The sequence below is a fragment of the Barbus barbus genome (genome assembly GCF_936440315.1).
Source record: "Barbus barbus genome assembly, chromosome: 30".
NCBI classification, from domain to species: Eukaryota; Metazoa; Chordata; class Actinopteri; order Cypriniformes; family Cyprinidae; genus Barbus; species Barbus barbus.
Genome location: NC_136758.1, coordinates 25007147 through 25026199, shown reverse-complemented (window position 1 = coordinate 25026199; position 19053 = coordinate 25007147). Strand labels below are relative to the sequence as shown.

The window sequence follows — 19053 nt, the reverse complement described above, 5'->3', positions numbered from 1 at the left end:
TAAAAGACACTGTGTTACACGGCTACGTATAATACTCACCGCATAAATGCTCCGCGGGTGTGTGTGTGTGTGTGTGTATGTGCTTTTACCAGCTGAGAAAGAGAGCGAGAGGGAGACAGAGGTGGGAAACGATGGCTCACAGAAGTGTGGAGAAACCCCAGGAGACTGAAGCTCTGTGCCTGAAGGCAGACTACAAGAGCCGGTCTCTGAAGAGTAGTTCAAACTGACTTTAATGAAAAACTCCCTTCACTCCTTATTGTGCTTGAAGATAGACTCCACAGCTGCGGAAAAATACACCTGCTCTAACACCCATCGCATGTACCGATGACAATGTTTCTTCAGGTTTCTTCCATAACGGATTCAGTGTAAATATAAAATAGATGTTTCTGTTAGTCTGTTTTCATGGATATTCTGCATTTATGTCAGCAGTGATTCATTTGCATAGTTTTTAGCTGTTTGCACCAGTTTAGCCAACCAGCTCTAACTAGTTTACAACTCAAGCAGTTTGGATGAGCACGTGTCCATAAACAGCCAGCTCTGACCAGCTAGAAACTGGTTTTATCTGGATTTTACAACACAAAGACATCTTTAAAACCAGCAGATCCTTACTTGCAGTTGTTCCAAAATGCCTTGAAACTGTGATGATGCTTTGAAAACAATGATCTCAGGAGTAATTTCACTTCTCGCCACTTCTCTAAATGGCCAAGGCGTTTACTTCCTCCGCTGGTGAAGTTTCGCCATTAGATCCAAAGAATACAAGTTAAAAACCTCCAATTCACTTGTCCGGCCAAACCCTGCCCGGGTGCCGCAGATCTGCATGTCTGCTCTCTCATTCATAAAAGGCTTGTCTTTACAATAATACCCCAGTGGACTGCAAGGACTTTTCCATAAAGCAATTTCACGGGTGTAAATTACTTACTTTTATATGACAGTGACACCCTCCACCCCTCCTGCTGGAAGTGAGGCCACGCTGGGTAAAGGGTATCTGAAAGGTAGCTGCTATTATGGAAGGGATCCAAGTGATTTAACAGAACTGAAGGACAGAGGCCCTGGCGCAGAGAGAGCAAGCAAGAGAGATAGAATGAGAAAGAACGGAAGTAGAGAGGGAGAGAGACAGAGAGAGAGAGAGACCGTCCTGCAGGCTTGCCCGAGGCTCCAGGAGAAGGCAGGCAGATTAAAGAGGCCGTATTCCTTTTAAAGCCTCCGAAAACAGCCAACGACTCCTGCACCGGAAAATAAAAAGAAGGATACAGAAAGAGCGAGAAAGGGGGAGAGAAAGGGTTGGCTTCATTACCACTAAATCAATAACTCAAGCAGGCCCTGATTGATTTAATGGCAGCGTAACTGAAAGGGGGTTAAAAAATAAGCCTCACCTGTACAGACGTGGTGCCGGGCGGAGCCGAGGGGGCCAGCACATCAAATGCCATGCAGATGAGATCAGCTCATCAGGTTTAAAGGCAGAGGGGTGGGGAGGGGTTCCTAGAACTTGTAGACAGTAATGAGGGTTTAAAGGGACCGCTCGGACTCACATGTTGACAGACGGAGGGGAAGAATCGCTCTATATGTATGACTTAAGATTTAATATACCAGAGCTGAAAAAAATTTGATTCGGTTTCAATTTAATGTGCTTTATTGGCACAATAAATAGCTCTACATTTTGTATTGCCAAAGTATTTGCAACTTACTGGTACAATGAAAATGGTGCAGGATATCTATTTATCTGTTTGCCACTGTCAGATTTTAAAGCATTTCAAAAGAAGACATTAACTTTCATAGATAACGAAGTTGTTTTTATGGAATATTCTCCGTCGCAGTTCTTTCTTTTGTCTTCAGTTCTGTCATTTCAGATGTGAAGTATGTTTTTGTCCAGCACTTTTGCTTACATTCCATGTATACTGAACCCTCTCCATAGACCCTCAGTAGCATGTAAACTTTGTTGAAGAGAGTGAAGGTGAGTCAAGGGTATGCCCACTGGCCACAGCGAACAAGTCAGATAAACAACTCTTGGCTTTTTGTCTCAATTTTCTGGAGTTAGAGCTTAGTTTTACATTTATTGGTACAGAAAGCAGTCGGTGAACTAAAGTCAATTATCGGAGCCTTTGGGACGGCTTCTTAAACAATGCTATTAGTCTGTAATGATTTTAATTACTAGACTTATTCTTATATAAATCATCCTTCTCAATGGACTCTTTTTATGGAAAAGGCTATTTGTAGCTGTAATTAAACCCAGAATCTGAATTTACTGCCGTGCTTGGAATCCGACTGTTTCTGTTTTGCAGAACAATGATTAATGCAAATTCATATTATTAGAGATCGCCATTTAGCGCTTAATTTAGCCAAAATTATGGCAACTGCCACAGTGTCTTCACATGAGTAGCCTTAGACAAGGACACGATTACAGAGCCTTTAGCAAACAGTCACAGCTCCCTCTGCTGGGCCTTTAAGATTAATAGTGTTCAAGATGGTAATAGGGTATCTTCCAAATGATATTATGGGTAGGTTTGTGCTTTACCTGGTCACACGGAATGCAAGTATTATGATTAATATTATTTGCTGTTGTTGTAATTAAACCTGAGTGTATGTAAAATTTTAATATATCACATTGTTCACTATGTCTCCTTTTTCCTCTTCTATTTTTCTCTTCCACCTCCTTTCCTTTCTGGTCTTTCTATTCCATAGTGATGAATAAAGGTCAGTGTGTTACAAAGTATTACCGCTGGATTCAGAAAAATGGAGGTTATATCTGGATCCAGTCCAGTGCCACTATTGCAATCAACGCCAAGAACGGCAACGAGAAAAACATCATCTGGGTCAACTATGTACTCAGGTATACTATAAGTCTTCTACTTTGATGAAAATGAAATATCTTTAGATTTTGATTTGTTCCGTCCGGCACTGTAACAAGATGAAAGTATTTTCTTACTTGAGAGAGTTAGTAATAGCCTGTTCTTCTGTAAGATGACGAAGGCCAAACACACTGATCTTCTCAAACTGCAGTGTGATTTCTTACTGCTTTTGGGTCTGTGTACAGGCTTAGAGATCATTAGAATGCTCTGTGGATTGGGCTGCAGTGAATCAATCAGGATGTCTGGAGCGTTCTAGAGAAGAGAGTGAAGGATGTTTCACACGGCTGTGAATGATTCTCAGCTGGCAAAGTGAATGACATTTATCTTTTAAACGTGTCTTTTTTTGTGGTTTCTTTTCTAATGGGCAGTAATCCAGAGTACAAAGATACACCCATGGATATCGCACAGCTGCCTAACCTGCCAGAGAAAGCATCAGAGTCCTCAGAAACATCCGATTCTGAATCCGACTCCAAGGAGAACTCTGGTACAGTATCACTCATCCCCTTTACTTGCAGTATGCCACAGAACATTACAGAATAAGTGGAAGGTTCAAGGTTGTTGGTTTGATCCCAACAAAGCCATGCCACAAGCTGTCCCTTGAGCAGGACACTTTAAGCCAGTTCTTCTTGCGCCGAGATTATTATCCCTGTTCATGGAACCATTTCTGGTGACATTAGATTCTACATCTTAGATTCTTTACAAACTAGTAGTGTAGTAATGTAACACTATACACAACACACTTGAAAGTTTTCTTTTAAACAAATGCAAATGTCTCATCTGAGGGCTCTTGCTGTGTAAAATATCTTAATTTCAATAATTACTGGAAATTATATAGGACAAGGAAATATGATGCTTTCGATATGTCCCTAAAACTGGTGTAAATAGTCAATTAAAACTCCACAGCCAGTTGGAGATATTAATTATACATTCCAAAAGAAGATGAAGTGAGATTCCGGAGATGGTGGAGGCTGTGAGTGAACAAGGCCGGTTGACAGTCTGGGGAAAGTGCCAACATATTGGCCCCTGGGCATCTCTGCCTGCCGAGCCTTTTGCCAGCCTTCATCACAAAGGTTACAGACTGTGCCAGCTGCAGCTGGACCAAACCATGCCCTCTTCTCCTCTCACACTCCCTACCTATCTCTACACCCCGCCTTCTCCTTCTGTCTTTCTGTCTCTTTATCTCTTTCTCTCTCCCTATGTTTCTCTTCCAATGCAGACATGTTTTTCCTAAGGCCAGAATTTCCAAATCCCTGTGAGATGTATGCCTCACAGTTTTGTTTTCCCCCCTTCTAAATTCATGCACTTAAAAAAGAAAGAATTTTAATATATTAATCATTTCTAATACATAGTTTGAGCTCATCTTGAGCTACCAAAGTCACTTGTTCTGAACAGAATTTGAGTTGACCATGACAAAACTAATTATTAACAACACATAGCGTCACACATAAGTCACCGGTGGCTAATGCTGTTGCCAAAAATAGAACATCAAAGAGCAATTTATGTCCTTAGCGTAATTGTGTCCTGAACTTAAGAAGCATAATATATATCCAACTGGAGCACTTCCAAACTTTAAATGAATACCCTTAACATAAAACCCCTGATAACGTTTAGTGGACTATGTTTCTTGTGCGTGAAACCTTACTTTGTCTAATAAACTATGATGTGTATTGAAACCTGTCCTCTAAACCATTTTCTTTCTCCCAGAAGACAATGAAAACTCCAAGTCAGATGGGAAGGGCAATCAGTCTTCCGAGAACAGTGAAGATCCAGAGTCAGACAGTAAGAAACAGACGGGCCGGCCACCAGAGCAAGAGATGAGACGACAGGAGGAAGGAGACAGTTCCAGCAATCCAGAAAGTCAGGACAGTGATGATAGTCTGGAACCTTCTGACTGTGAAACCGACCACAAGGAGGGCCGCCTGGGTGGTTTACACATAAAGGTGGAGCGCTATGGTGATGGTGAGGTGGAGGAACTGCAGGACTCGCCCTCCTCTTGCTCCTCAGAAGAAGAAGAGAATGAGGTGGAAGATATTATAAAGGACTGCAACAGTGGAGGAGAGCTGAGCGGGCCAGCAATGAGTAAACACCAGAAGAGAAAGAAGAGGAGAAAAAAGCAGAAATGGGATGGTAGTCGCCAACGTCTCCGTCTGTCTCCCTCGGCCGCTGCTACCCCCAGTCCTGGCAGCCTGGACCCCACCCTTGGAGACCAGCCTCCCCTCCTGCTTCCACCCTCCCCAACCAGTTCCTCTGTGCTGAAGATCAAGACTGAAATGTCAGAACCTATAAACTTCGACAACGACAGCAGCATCTGGAACTACCCACCCAACCGAGAGATCTCCCGCAACGAGTCCCCCTACAGTATGACAAAACCCCACGACACCTTCCCTTCTCCCCCACCTGCCGGCCTGCAGGTGTCCATCCCGGACTCCGTCCTCACTCCACCTGGTGCCGAGGGTGGAGGAGGCAGCAGAAAACCCAACTTCAATGGCAACAGTAGCAGCGGCAACAATAATAGTGCCCCCACCTCTGTGTCCAGCGCAACTCCGGGCAGCTTGGTTCCTCCTTCCAGTTCCGCTACAGCTGACCCTCTCTCCCCACCTCTCTCGGCCTCGCCACGGGACAAGCAGCAGGGTACACCCACCTCCTCCAGTTCCCTGCTCTACACCAGTGACCTGGAAGCCCTGCAGAGGTTACAAGCGGGGAACGTGGTACTTCCATTGGTGCATAGAGTCACAGGCACGCTTGCTGCCACGAGCACGGCTTCCCCGCGAGTCTACACCACTGGAACGATCCGATATGCCCCAGCAGACGTCAGCCTGGCCATGCAGGGGAACCTCCTGCCTAATGCCCACACCGCTGTGAACTTTGTGGATGGGCCCGGCTTTGGCATAGACCCCAAGACGCCCATGGAGATGCTGTACCATCACGTGCACCGGCTCAACATGTCCACCCCCTTTGGGGGTGCGGTCAGCGGAGCCAGCCTCACGCAGATGCCAGCTGCTAATGTCTTCACCACAGCAGAGGGACTTTTCTCCACGCTTCCATTTCCCGTCTACAGCAATGGCATCCACAACACACAGACTCTGGAGCGCAAGGAGGATTGAAGCAAAACATCGAGACCATATTACTGTGTTAAAACTATGTCAACTATGTTAAAAAGACTCTTCTGAGGCAAAAGACTGTGTATCAAAGTTGGGGAAAAGTGAGATGTTCTAGCACTTTGAATTTTGAGCAATTGAGCTTGTGTAACTGAAATGAATGGTTTCTCTTCCTGTGTCTTTCTATCTCTTCGACTTTCTTCTTTCTCGCCTCCTTACACAAGTTCTTGATGATGGTTTCTCTAAACAGACTAAACAGACTCATCTCTATTGTAAAGAGTTCCTTTTGAGCCACAGGGAATTCATAGTACTGTAGCGTATGTTTTCTCTGCGGTGAGATATTTGTCCGGAGTATATAACATCCTCATTAGGATGTCTTCAAGGTATTAGAAAAAGAAAATCGACAAAAAAAGAAACTGTTCATGTTTCTAAAGGTATCTTGATGTAATCGAGATTGATGCTGACAAAAGGATGTTACCCTATTTGATGTAGTTCAAAGGGTTTTACGGTTCTTTCTAAAGGGGGAATAGTATTTTAGAAATAATGCTTTTTCTTCGTTTTTTATAGCTCAACTTAACTTGCAAATCATGCATTTTAAAAAAGCAATTTTAGCCGGGTATTGACCTGTGAATAGAATGTTACTATAAAATCCCAGGACATGGAACAGGTCAGTGTGAGATTTTTCCAGTTCCATCTTCTGTTTGCAGATCCATGGTGCTATCATTGAGTTACCCTCACTCAGCTGGCTGATGTAGGTACTGTTCCGGAACTCCAGACAAACGGCGGCTTCAGAGCTTTTCCACAGAAAAGTCAAACCTTCAACTTTTTTTTTTTTCTTTTGTTCATCCCTTACCCGTGAGCACGGGAGAGTGTTTTAACTCAATCAGATTGAGTCTGGAAAGGGATACAGAAAGGTTTGATTGTTTTTTTTTTGTTTGTTTTTTTAATTCTATTTTATCTCTCAGTGCAACTGAGACTAATTTTGCATCATAAACTTGAAGATGAATGTTAAGCTCCAGCAGGCTTTGGTCAAAGCTGTTCTTAATTGTTTTGGGGATTTTATTTTTTTTATAATTTTTGGTAAGTTAATTGTTTACAGTCCCTCTTTAGCTTAAAGCCTGGTGTCCTTTCCGAAATCAGTTCCCCTTCATCCCTTACCCCTTAACTCTCTCTAAAGATCACATATCAAATGGAGATTGTAATAAGGACATGCATTTTCAATCAAAAAAATGTGTTTTGAAAATCCACATTCCTAATTTTTATCCACTGTTGCCAAAAAAAAATAACTTTACTCTCACAGTATGGTGTTAAAACACTGTGATTTGATGTTTCAAAAAAAAGAAAAACTAAAGTAATAAAACGGAAGAAAACTGTCACTTCATCCTTTGGCAGCCGTCCATCAAGTCATCTATTACGCAGCGTGATAACCGTAAACTTGTACAATGTGTAAGTGTCATTGGCTGTCAGTCTCCATAGCAACTTAAGTGTGTGTTACTATATGCAGTATATACTGAGCTAATGTAGCTGTTTTGTCCTTTGTCCTCTCTGTGCTAGTCCGGGCTCGGACGGGGAAACATTGGTTCTCCTTCCAGCCCCCTTGCAGTCTTAGTGAACCAGTGGAGGTTAGTGGATTTTGTGTGGTGGCCTTCCAATGTAGTGTCACCTTTTTTGCTGCTTCCTTTTTGTATGTATTACTTTTTTCTGTTTCTGCTATTGCTTTGCTGTCGTGTAGTCTACAGACCTCTCTCTCTTCTCAGAGAAAAAAGACTCTAAACTAGCTCAAAGGTTTAAGGAGCCATTTTTTGCCACTGAGGAATTCTGGGATTGCAGTTTCCAGCTAAAACGTGATGAGGAATAAAAAAAAAACTGAAGTAGCATTTAGCAGACTGGAACCTTAAAAGCCTCAGATGTGAAACATTCCCAGAGTCCCTTGTGCTTCTCTTGTGCATTGGGTGTATTTCATTGGTTTCCACCAAACCTGTTGACTTCAAGGACCCTGCAACTCACAGGAAATAATAATAAAAAAAGATGACGGCAGTATTTCAGGACAATAAACAATTTTAAAGATTTCTAAAGAGATGAAAAAAATATTTCGCACTATAAAATCTATTTTTATAGGTGTTTTGGAAATGCATGTTTACTAAGTTGATTGTTTGGTTTACTTGATTTTGTTCGGTCCAGCGGCTTTGTCAATGTTTAGTGTTTTTTAGTCTGTCCAGCAAAGGGAAGGGGGGGGGCCTTCGTCTTTTTACCTGAATCAGGCTTCCCCCCGACATCAGGAAACTTGTGTCTGTGGTTTCTGTGAAGATGTGTTGTTACTCAAACCCAGGTCATGATGTTAATGTTTTTAAAAATGACAATAACGGGACTCGCTGTCGGAACGGTTGCAGGAGCGCTTGGCTGCAGGTTAACGGGATCCTAGATTTTAGCATTTTGTACGTAGAGCAGAAGCGGTCGGGACGGGGTTTGGGGGCAGCTCCAAAAACAGACACTGTGGACCAGGAAATACACCCATATGTTACTAACAGAACAGCCGGGCGAGCTGTCTCAATGTATCTGTGTTGTGTCAAAATGATTGCTGGTGATTTAATCTTAAACTAATCTCAGCTGCTGTCAGATAAATAGTGTTTAAAATTACAATATGAGAAATCACTTCATTACCTGTGAAGACTGTGTCTGTGTTTTTAACTATTTCTTGTACAATTATACAGATTCTTTTATGAGGAACTTGGTGCCAAGTAGAAGAATATGGGAGAAAGGGGATTCTCTTAGTATCAGTGTTAACAGTGTTATAAATTCTAAAATTAAAATATTAAAAAGAGAAAACTATGGTACATTTTTGATTTTGTTTTTTGTTTTCAGAGGAAAAAAAAGACAAAAAACAACTAACTGAAGCTAACTTTGAGTGCCTGGCTTATTTCTTTGGAAACACATTTTTTGTTCATTTACCATGAATAATGCTGCAATTCAAAAATGTACATACTTCATTTTACAACAGGGTTATTTTATACTTTTGTAGGTTTTCATCAGTTAAAGCGACATGTCATACATGGTTGTCTTTCTGTAACACAATTTATTTTACCATCTTACAGGTGCCATATTCATAATAAACTTTTCTTGGATTTGTTACTATCTGGCATCATTTCTTTTACATTCTCTTCATCATAAGTGAATGCCGAACATCAGTGATTATTCTTTGCGTTCCAACTTTCCTGCTTCTTTATGTTTGTTCTTTCCCTCCTATGTTTTTCTCCCGGTCTTTAGTTTTGGTTAATGGAGCCTTTTTTTTTAGTTACGTACAGGTTTCAGGTAAGGGAATATCAAAATATTCCCATGTAGCCCTGCTGACTTTTGCTTCCACATACAATGAATGGCAATCCAGGGCCTTTGCTTTCGACAGTGAATCTCCTTTACGTTGGACAGAATCTCACGGGTATTTCTGACATGTTTTTCCACCTCATGGTATCCTCACCAGGTTTTCAATTAGCAGGAATATTTCAATCTGTGTCTTCTATTATACTGATCTCACTGTAACTTCCTACGGCAAAGCTAAATAAAAGGGGAAAAATGCTTCCTTTTAAAAGTGTTTTACTTTAGATCTTTTTCGGCAATGTTAGGCCTTGCTCTGTGAAAACAGACCATTTGTATTGCTCAGAGGAGTGAAAGGGGATATTCAAGGAGAAGAATGTTTGGAGTGAAGGAATTTGATTGAATCCATTGGGAATTGATTAGATGGTGCAAAGTGGTCAGGGTTGGCCAGGAAAGATAAAACAAAGTAAAGTTGTTTCAGAGGCAGAATAATTAATTTTTCTTTTCTCTTTTTCTCGTGTTGTTCTTTTTTTAATTAAAGATTACAAGGCATTTATTTGACTGGACTAACATGCACCAATAAACTCTACACAATAAGATTAGAAACACACCACACACTAAGGAAGTCAATAGTGTTGACTTCATGTAACAGGTGTCTCAGAGAATACGTAAGACTACTATTACCATTTTCCCATGTCTGTCAGAATAATGCACACATTTACTATAATGCACGATAAATGTACTAGAATTGACCTCCCTGAATCAACCGAAAGTAATTATTTTAACTTTTTACTTGATCGGAGAACCAATAGTTAGGACAGATTTACAAACAAGTGGACTGTTTACTGGATGCCAGTCATGTGACAGCACAGTACGAATGTTTGAAACATTTACAGTGAAATAACACCGTTTAATACAATACAATAGAAGTATAGACAGCATATAGTATATACCACGCAGTGTTCAGTATCGTATGCTAGTATTCCACTCCGAACACAGCTTTTGTTCAATTCTATGTAACACTGTAGCTTGTTCTTCATTTTTTCCTTCACTGTCTCCCTTACACCTTTCCTCTTTGCCCTGTTTTTCTCTCTTGTTCTCTCCCTTCTCCCTGCTGCATATCTTTCTCCACTGACTTCAGGCACTGAGGGGGAGGTCACCGCTGAAGCCCACTGAAGAAATCCAACTTTAAATATTTTACGCAATTTTAAATGAAGCCCATGAATGATAGATCACAAGAGAGAGAGAGAGAAAGAGAGCAGAGGAGGAGGAGGAGGAGAAAAAGCCCAAACCTGAATCCTCCCTAATGATTAGGAGCTGTCCATCTCCCCTACAGTCCTTATTGGAAATCAGAGTGTGTTTCTATAGCAAAGAGCCTCTCAGGGCAGCTACAGGTACATATATAGAACTTTATGTTGAGAGGTGAACTGTTTCATATCTTCTGGCTATTTAACACCTGCGTTTGAGAGGAAAAACGACCGGCACAAATAGATAGATAGATGTTTGTTGTTTTTTTGGCCTTATGATTACTATGAATACACATAAAAATAAAGGTGCTTTAAATGTTCTTCACCCTTATGCTATAGAAGAACCATTTTGGTTCCACAAAGAACCATCCTCAGTCAAAGGTTCTTTAAAGAACCATCTCTTTCTTACCTTTTTATAATCTGAAGAACCTTCTTTTGCCACAAAAAACCTTTTGTGAAACAAAAAGATTCTTTACGTGGAACCATTTAGACAAAAAGGTTCTTCTGTGGCATCATGGAGCACCTTTATTTTTAAGAGGTGTACCATGGTTAAACTATGGTTAGTGTAGCAAAACCATGGTTCATTTTCTTGATTTATGTTTTTGAGGAGGTGTTGAGAGCTTAGATCTTTGTGAAATCCAGTGTGGCAAGCCTGACATCTAGTGGTTACAGTCATTAATGACGTATGTAGAGCTCTTTTGTTTCAACAGGGGGTCTTCTGGAGGGGTGAGAACCAGAAAGGCGCAAATTACATTTCACCAACTTTACAGGAGAGCTAAAACAAAAACTACTCGTTCTGTACTTTCCGAAGATGAAGAGCTGAGACCTCTTTTGAAAGCCAGGATCTCTCCTAAAACTCAGATTTTCATAGACGTAATCGCTTTTGTAAATCCATCTAACAACTAAATGCAAGTGTTGCAAGATAATGTCCACTTTATTAAATACATTTAATATTTTATATGACTTTATTACGTAGGCTATACATGTTTGCAGTGATCTAACTATTGTTAATGAGGTGAATGCTTTATTTTACTGTAGTAATTACACTAAACAAAAACAAAACAATGTAATACAATTAGACAATTGAAAACCTCTCAACACATTGTTTAATTTGGCCATTTCAAATAGCTGTAAGTCTCAATTTGTGTACAGTACATGAACCAACCTGTTCACACACTTTGAGGTTATTTTCCAGAACAACTTTTCTTAAAGAAACTTTTTATAGCTCAAAATGTTTTGAAACAACTGTCAAATAATATTGATCCGAGGGTGTGTTTGAGCAGCATTGCTGACCTGCATGCAAGCTGATTCACTTCTCTCATTAAACACTAACACGCTGGGACTGAACAAATAAAGCAATATCATCTCACCAAGTGCTTTTTAAAAGTTAGTGAACACAGTACAGAATGACTTTTATAAACATCTCTATTTGAAAGAGTCTCATTCAACATCAAACTGTCGTTCAAAAATAATAAATCATCTATATACACAAAACTTCAAGTCAACTGACAAGTTTCAAATTTCCTTTCTACTGAAGTGTTCAAATTACGCAAAGAACGTTCAAATATGTGCCAAAAGATACGAAACCGCAAATAATAGCATAACAAAAAGGGACAAGCATGAAAAAAAAACATGTATAATGTTTGGTGTCATATTTCTGAAACAAACAATAACTAGTGTTATATAGCTCTCTTATCTATTCCTTTTTACACATCTAGACAATATAGCTCTGAAAAGTATTTTAAAAGAAGAATTTAATTACAATAAACATCTAAATGCATTAATCAGTCTTAAGATTCTCACATTTTTCACAGAATTGTCTTTACGTTAGCAGCGGGTTATTGAAAGGACTCTTCACTTATTTTAAGGACCAGATTCAAACGTAGTAAATCACAAATATAAAGTGGGGGGAGAAGTACCTTTAGTGCAACAAGCCATGTAAAAATAGAGGGAAAAAAGCAAAGATATAAAACCGTAAACAAAAGAAATCGTCTCGGAGGAGACAGCCAGTGTATTTCTGTTAAGATGATGAACCTTCCTGTGAGTTGGCTGAAATATAAAGGTTTAAACAATTAGATATTTAGAAAAAAAAAACACTGATACTGATGATTTTGGATGAACCAACCTGTCAGATCTCTGAATTTTCTCGTTGCTTCAGCTCTTTCCTCTGAATCAAAGTACCACACAGTGATTGCATACCTGAGACACATAACAGACACTTTAGCATGATGCCACAAAATCATATATATAGCTCTGTAACATGATCGCCAATGCTAACCTCGTAGCATACGACGGTTGAACTTCATGAGGGTTCCTGCGATCTGACCAGAAAAGAAGAAGTCGATCAAACAAAGGCTCGATGTCAGCTACATAAGATTTTCCTTCAGGAAAGATCCTTAGCAAGCCGCCATGCTCCTAAAAACATACAGTGACATTTGATTAATTAACACTGTACAGTAAATATTTCAGAAATGACATTTGAAATGAACTAGTGAAAAGTCTACCTTGGCATTCCAGTTTTTATTCAGATAGTAAATACAGGTGATGCATCGGCCATCTTCATTAGGGTTGTCCACATGTTTCACATATCCTGCTCCATTTCCTGGATAACAAGCCACCATTGCCTGAAAAAGACGACACATGAAACTAAGCTTGATAGATATTTTACATTACAGCGTATCCCAGAAAAGCCTGTTTCCAAGTAAACATGCTGATAATTAATTGTCATTTAAAAAAGAAAATTGTCATATTTAAGACTTGATACAAATTTTATATATATATAAAAAAAGTGTACCAGACTATACAACAACATATGGTGCTTAGAGTCATTTTTTAAATGTTATGACATGTAATTTTCTATATGGACATTTACTATCATAAAATTTATATATTTCTAATCTAATTATTTGTTTTAGTGGCAAAACATTTTACACAGAACGAAAAAAGTTTTTCTAAATTTAGATGATTATGTCTAAATGTAAATCAGTTGTCAACAAAACAATACATCTTGTAAACTTAATATATCAAACAAAAATACAATCCGAAAACTGAATTGGGATTTGGTTATTATTAAAGTCTAAACCTTTCAAAAAAAAAAAAATTAAAAATACTTATCTGTACATGATCCACATTTGTTTGACTACAAGATTATTTAAAAAAAAAAGCCTAAATGGTAAATTATTAAAAGCATATGCATTAAAGCATATATGTTAAGGGAATAGTTCAGTGGAGGAAGCATGGATTGTGGATTTTTATTTTGGCCACAAGTGACAGTTTAAATGTAAAACACTTTAAAGATTGATTTGTTTCTTACAAACACATAGCTTTTCACTTCACAAATCATTAATTGATGGACTGGAGTGGTGTGGATTATTGTGATGTTTTTATTAGCTGTTTGGTAACTCTTGTTCTGACGGCACCCATTCACTGCAAAGGATCCATTGATGAGGAAGTAATGAAATGCTTAATTTCTCCAAATAGGATGAAGAAACAAACTCGGATAGCCTGAGGGCGAGTACATTTTCAGCAAGTTTTCATTTTTTGGTGAACTATTCCTTTAAAGTAAAGCATCAGCTCCATCTTGGAATGATTATTAATGCACAATCTCAGATTTACGATTACAAAAATACTATTATAATGTTCAAAACAAAGCATTTTATTTCTCCTCTCAGCAGATCCCAGTTAACCCCTCCCATCCACACACACAGTCACTAGTGCCCATGTTTACATTTCTGCAGATATGTCTTTATCATGATCAATTTCCTACAATAAGAGTGCATACGCAAGCTTGCCGTCATAGCGCAATGTAAACATGCAGCCGCACAGAGAGCAGGAGGAAGTGTGTGTGTACATGAATGGCAAAAGAGAGCAAGCTTGGCCAGCAGCCAGTGCACTGAGGGTTTAATGACAGAGCTACGTGTTGAGCGTGAGTCTACAGCACCACACAGACTTCAGCTGCGATGGCCAACTAGTGCACAAGATCCAGAGATCTGATTCAGCACACAACCATTTATGCCCACATACGCAGTCAATATGAAACCATTTCAAAACACTGAGTTATGAAATGTTAATACATAATACTCTTTATCCACTTACTAAAGAAGAATGTTTATAAAGCACTTCAAAACTAGTCTCTTTCATGAAAACTTAACTGCATAACCTGCTAACTTATTAAAAAGCAATTCATTTAAAATTAAATTTAACAAAAAAAATACCTTATTTTCTATTCTTTCACCATCTCTTTTATAATGTTTGAAACTTTATATTGCCAGCATTTCTTGTATTATTGCCTCTTTATGATAAATGATGCTTGTATTCCTCATTCGGAAGCTGCTTTGGATAAATGTGAATGTTAAATGTGTGTGTAAATTATCAATTTAACACTTTCATTCAGCAGACTATAAAATAAGGGAAAAGCGAGACAAGAGCCAGTTTCTTTCAGAAGGACAAGAAAAACTCTTGTGTTCGCAGCTGACTTTGGTAAAAGTGTCTCTTTAACATCCTGTTGCTTCACTCAGGGCCTCCTGTAACCCGGAGTACATCAGCGCAGTGAGAGGAGTCACGTACTGTTCACAACAGCAGAAACTGAAAGCCTATCTCTGCCATTCATCATCAGGCACAGTAGACAGTTTGTGCCAAAGCGCTCTACTGTACCTTCTCTAAACAAAGACAGAAACTATTGCTTAATGGAGTGAGAACCTGATGGACACACAAAATACTCTGAAATAATTAAATACTCATAAATAATCAGCTAGTTGTAATGTAATGTTCATCATTTCAAAAAATTCAGTAAGAATTGTTTTGTTTTTTTAAAGAACTTTCTAATTTTATTTAGCAAGGATGCTCTAAATTGGTTTAAAGTGACAGTGAAGACATTTATTTTTTGTGTTGCAAATGACATTAGCAAAGAAATGCTTGGTAGTTCACATTGCCTATACACTGGGAAAAAATGATTCATTTAATTTAATCATTTTTTTTAAGGTAAGTGGTTGCAATCAATTAATTTTAGCTACATTTAAATAAATTTAGTTGACTAACTTTCAGCTCAATTTATTTAAATGCAGCTCAAATAAATTGTTTGCAACCACTTACCTTAAAAAAAATCATTTTTTTCAGTGTAATTTCATAAGTAAAAGACTATTTGTTTATGAATACTAATCAAAGTTTAACTATAATTTGTCCATTCATTTACTTCTAAGGAAAGTTAGTATAAAGGCTTACCAGTGAGTAGGCTATGAAATTCATACACGTATAAAATATTAGCCTAATAAACATGAAAATACATCAAGTTAAATTACATGTTTGATTTCCCATTATTTAACAACGTTACTAAGAAAATTATTTTTTGCATTTTTGAAAGGGTGTGTGTGAAACTATACACGTATGTTTTCAGCTTTCGTGACGTACAGTTGGTCAGAAATGCCACAAATAAACAATGACAATGTGAATCAAAATTTCAAAACACATTTATGATCTAAGAATTTTATCAAGTTGTTAGCGTTATTAATTAGGCTTTTAAAAAAGTTTAACCAACTCAATTCAAATACAAACAATTGAAACATTCTTATATGTTAAGCACTTAACTGCAGTAAAGCTTACCTTTGACCTTGCGCGAATGCTTTTGCCCAGTTGACCCACACACAGAGAAATGAGTTTATCTATGAGTGTTAATAAGAAACTGACAGCCTCCGAGCCCCTCTCGGTTCCGTGAACCCATGTTATTTTATCTCCTCTGATGCTTCTCCTGCAAACTCCATTGCTTCTTCTGGCCAGCTGTCCGTCGTTGAGAAGCCCAGAGTAATGCATGCGTTTGACCTGACCTAGAATCATGTGGCCCGCGATATCCCCCAGAAAATTATCCACGTAAAAAAAGCCTTGGTCCAACAGAGCCGGTACCACTTGCTCCACAACCAAACTCTCCAACTGCGAGTCCAGCGCGTGCTGAAGAAACGGCATTTTGCCTTGAGCTCCTTGCATTCAAATTAACGAAAGTTTTTCAAAGTGATATCTAATGCCACGGTCTCGTCCCTCAAGATAACACGTGCAGTAGGTGGGCTTTATAATCGCTGTGTGTGAGGGTCCATGCGCGCTAGAGGATCAGAGCGCGCGCACCTGTGGCGCATGAGGAACGTGCAGAATCTGTGTCGCGCTGCAGTGGGCGGATATTCACACGAAAACCCCAGTCAGTGCGTTTAAGTTCAACATCTGAGGGCTGGACAATACATGTTTCCTGTCACTCACATTTCATCTTTCTTTAGGGGGCGCTTGGCGGCTCAAAAAGCCGAATACTCCATTCATTCTCGTTGAATTCTCAAGATGTCTTTATACTTTAGAGTAAATCATTTTGAAATTGATAATTTCTCAGATTGCAACCTTACATGTAAATGTCAACTGTCCTCTGAAATGGCTATGAAATCGCCATTTAATCATCAAATTCGACCATGATTGGGCCATTAAGGACAACGCTGAGAACAAGAACGAGTGTCTCGTGCTCCTTCAGCAGTGTTCTAAAAATCATTTACTTTACTTTCTCTTGATCTTTCATCATAAACCAATAAAGGTAAAGTGACAACCCTCGTTATTATAATGAAGATGCGTGAATAAATGTTTTCTCTGTGACAAATTGCTTGTTTGTAAATCGTTTTTAAAACCAAACAAATATAAAATAAAAGTAGGCTAAAACATTAAAATGGAAACAACACAGAAACAAATATTGTATAATAATATTTAATATAGGCCAATGATTTAGTAGCCTATAATATTAGACTATTGCAAGCCGCTTTAAAAAAAAGAAAAGTAAATGTAAATAGGCTACATAAAATATTCTAAATAAAAAATAAAACAAAGGAACAATATTGAAACAAATGAAGAGTTATAAGATTACTCAGTTTTTTTTTTTTTTAAATCATGGTTTTATTATGTTCGCATGTTTTTATTGTTTTATTGTGTTAGTTAGCTGTTTTTTTAGTTATTTTTCATCTAATCAAAATAACCCAACTGCAGTTTCATTGAGATGATTTGGAATTCACAATGAAAAAACATGATTTTTGAAAATTGTTACAAACACTGTTTTTATATATCTGCAAAAAAATATCTGTTTTTGCAAATGAACTCTTCAAATACAAACATATAAAAACAAATATTGTTTGGTCTGTGACAAATTACTAATTTTCGTCTATTGTTAGTCACTTTTTAAAATGTAGCTAAATGTAAATAAATCAAAAAATGTAATTCAAAATAAAACAGATACAATTTAGAAACATATAGATACAAATATCGTTTGGTTCTGGGACAAATTACTGATGTTCGTCTATTGTCAATTTTAAACTGTAAATGTAAATAAATAAATACAAAATAGGCCTACTTTAATTCAAAAATAAAATAGAAAGAAATAAAAAACATGAAACAAATATTGTTTGGCTCTTTGACGAATTGAAAGGGGAGAGTCTGAGTACGTGAACACCATCACATGTGTCAATGCCTAATTTAGAGCTTAGCTTACACAAGCCTGCACAGAATAGAATAATTACTTCAGGTCAATTTCAAGAACAGTCATAATTTAAGATGCATATAGTCATTTATTTTATGCTTATTTGTCATTGAGCAATTAAAATACTGTTATAATAATACAAATATTACTTTATTATTGTTATTATTATTAGGAAAATCTGACCATATGTACAAAGTTCACATGATCAGTGAAACAAATTTCTCTGTTTTTGTTTTATTGTTAGTTATTAGAATTAATGAGAAAAATCTGATTATTTTTTATTATTATTTAACAAAAGCAACAGAAATAAATGATTATTGTAATAGTCATGATGCAATTGGGATTCAAGTGTCACTGAGCCATTAAAATGCTATAATAATAATAAATAATAACAATGATTCATTTATTATTGTTAAAGATTCTACATAAGTAAATCTGACCTTCTTTACAAAGTTCATTTATACCAACATCAGCGGCATATTTTTTTGACCTAGAATCTTAAATATTTATTTTTTATTTGTTTTTATCATAAATTGTGTTTTAAAAGTGAAAAAGGTAATACATTTCTAGAAAATTTGGAAAAATGCAGATTTTTCCCAGAAGCTTTGCCAGTAATTCATCTTCAAATAGTTAGTCACAGTTAGTTAGTTTATCATCTGATTTCAGCGGTTTCATCATTTGTTAACTGTCTATTTGTATTTCCTATTACAGTAATGTTAATCATTCTTTTTCTCTAGAACTCACTGTGAGGTGCACAAGGGGTTAAATCTGATGTGGCTCTGAAATGGCTTGAAACACTGCAGAATGCACTTTGATTTGCTAAATATAGCACGGAAATAATTAAAGCCATATCACAGACGTGACGTTTGTACTAACCCAAATGACAGCTATTTGTTGGCTTTGATTTCTGCAGAGAGAAAGGTCAAAGGAACCCACATGTTGCACAATGGAATATGATATGATGCTGTGATGTAAACTACCATTTCAGATGTTACAACATCCATCAGTTCAACTCAGATTGTCCATGGTAGGTAAAATCAATACTATATGTGCATAAAATGCTT

General features: G+C 37.8%; 2 protein-coding genes across 2 annotated transcripts in view; one reads left to right on the top strand and one right to left on the bottom strand.

The window, feature by feature from the left end:
• The window catches only part of LOC306850333 (neuronal PAS domain-containing protein 3-like), a gene marked incomplete at both ends in the record, with an annotated part of 314937 nt that extends 308987 nt beyond the window's left edge, over positions 1-5950 (top strand). Inside the window, 3 exons of the mRNA XM_079385905.1 lie at positions 2680-2827; positions 3215-3330; positions 4551-5950. Coding sequence (XP_079242031.1) covers positions 2680-2827; positions 3215-3330; positions 4551-5950 — 1664 coding nt within the window. The remainder of the gene's footprint in view (positions 1-2679; positions 2828-3214; positions 3331-4550) is intronic.
• A 4196-nt stretch (positions 5951-10146) lies between these two features.
• LOC306850017 (prolyl hydroxylase EGLN3-like) lies at positions 10147-16655 on the bottom strand. Its single transcript, XM_079385427.1, has 5 exons — positions 16099-16655; positions 13005-13124; positions 12779-12915; positions 12626-12699; positions 10147-12549 (listed from the first exon to the last, which is right to left on the bottom strand). Exons 1-5 carry the CDS (start codon positions 16474-16476, stop codon positions 12521-12523), a joined length of 738 nt encoding a protein of 245 aa, XP_079241553.1. The 5' UTR covers positions 16477-16655; the 3' UTR covers positions 10147-12520.
• Between the last annotated feature and the right edge of the window lie 2398 nt (positions 16656-19053).

What these genes read in the sequence shown, in the direction of transcription:
- LOC306850017 (XM_079385427.1), bottom strand. Translation starts at nt 16,476, where the DNA reads ATGCAAGGAGCTCAAGGCAAAATGCCGTTTCTTCAGCACGCGCTGGAC. An exon ending in GCATTCGCGCAAGGTCAAAG is followed by an intron (nt 13,125 to 16,098) that starts GTAAGCTTTACT and finishes CGTCTTTTTCAG; the next exon opens with GCAATGGTGGCTTGTTATCC. An exon ending in ATAAAAACTGGAATGCCAAG is followed by an intron (nt 12,916 to 13,004) that starts GTAGACTTTTCA and finishes GTATGTTTTTAG; the next exon opens with GAGCATGGCGGCTTGCTAAG.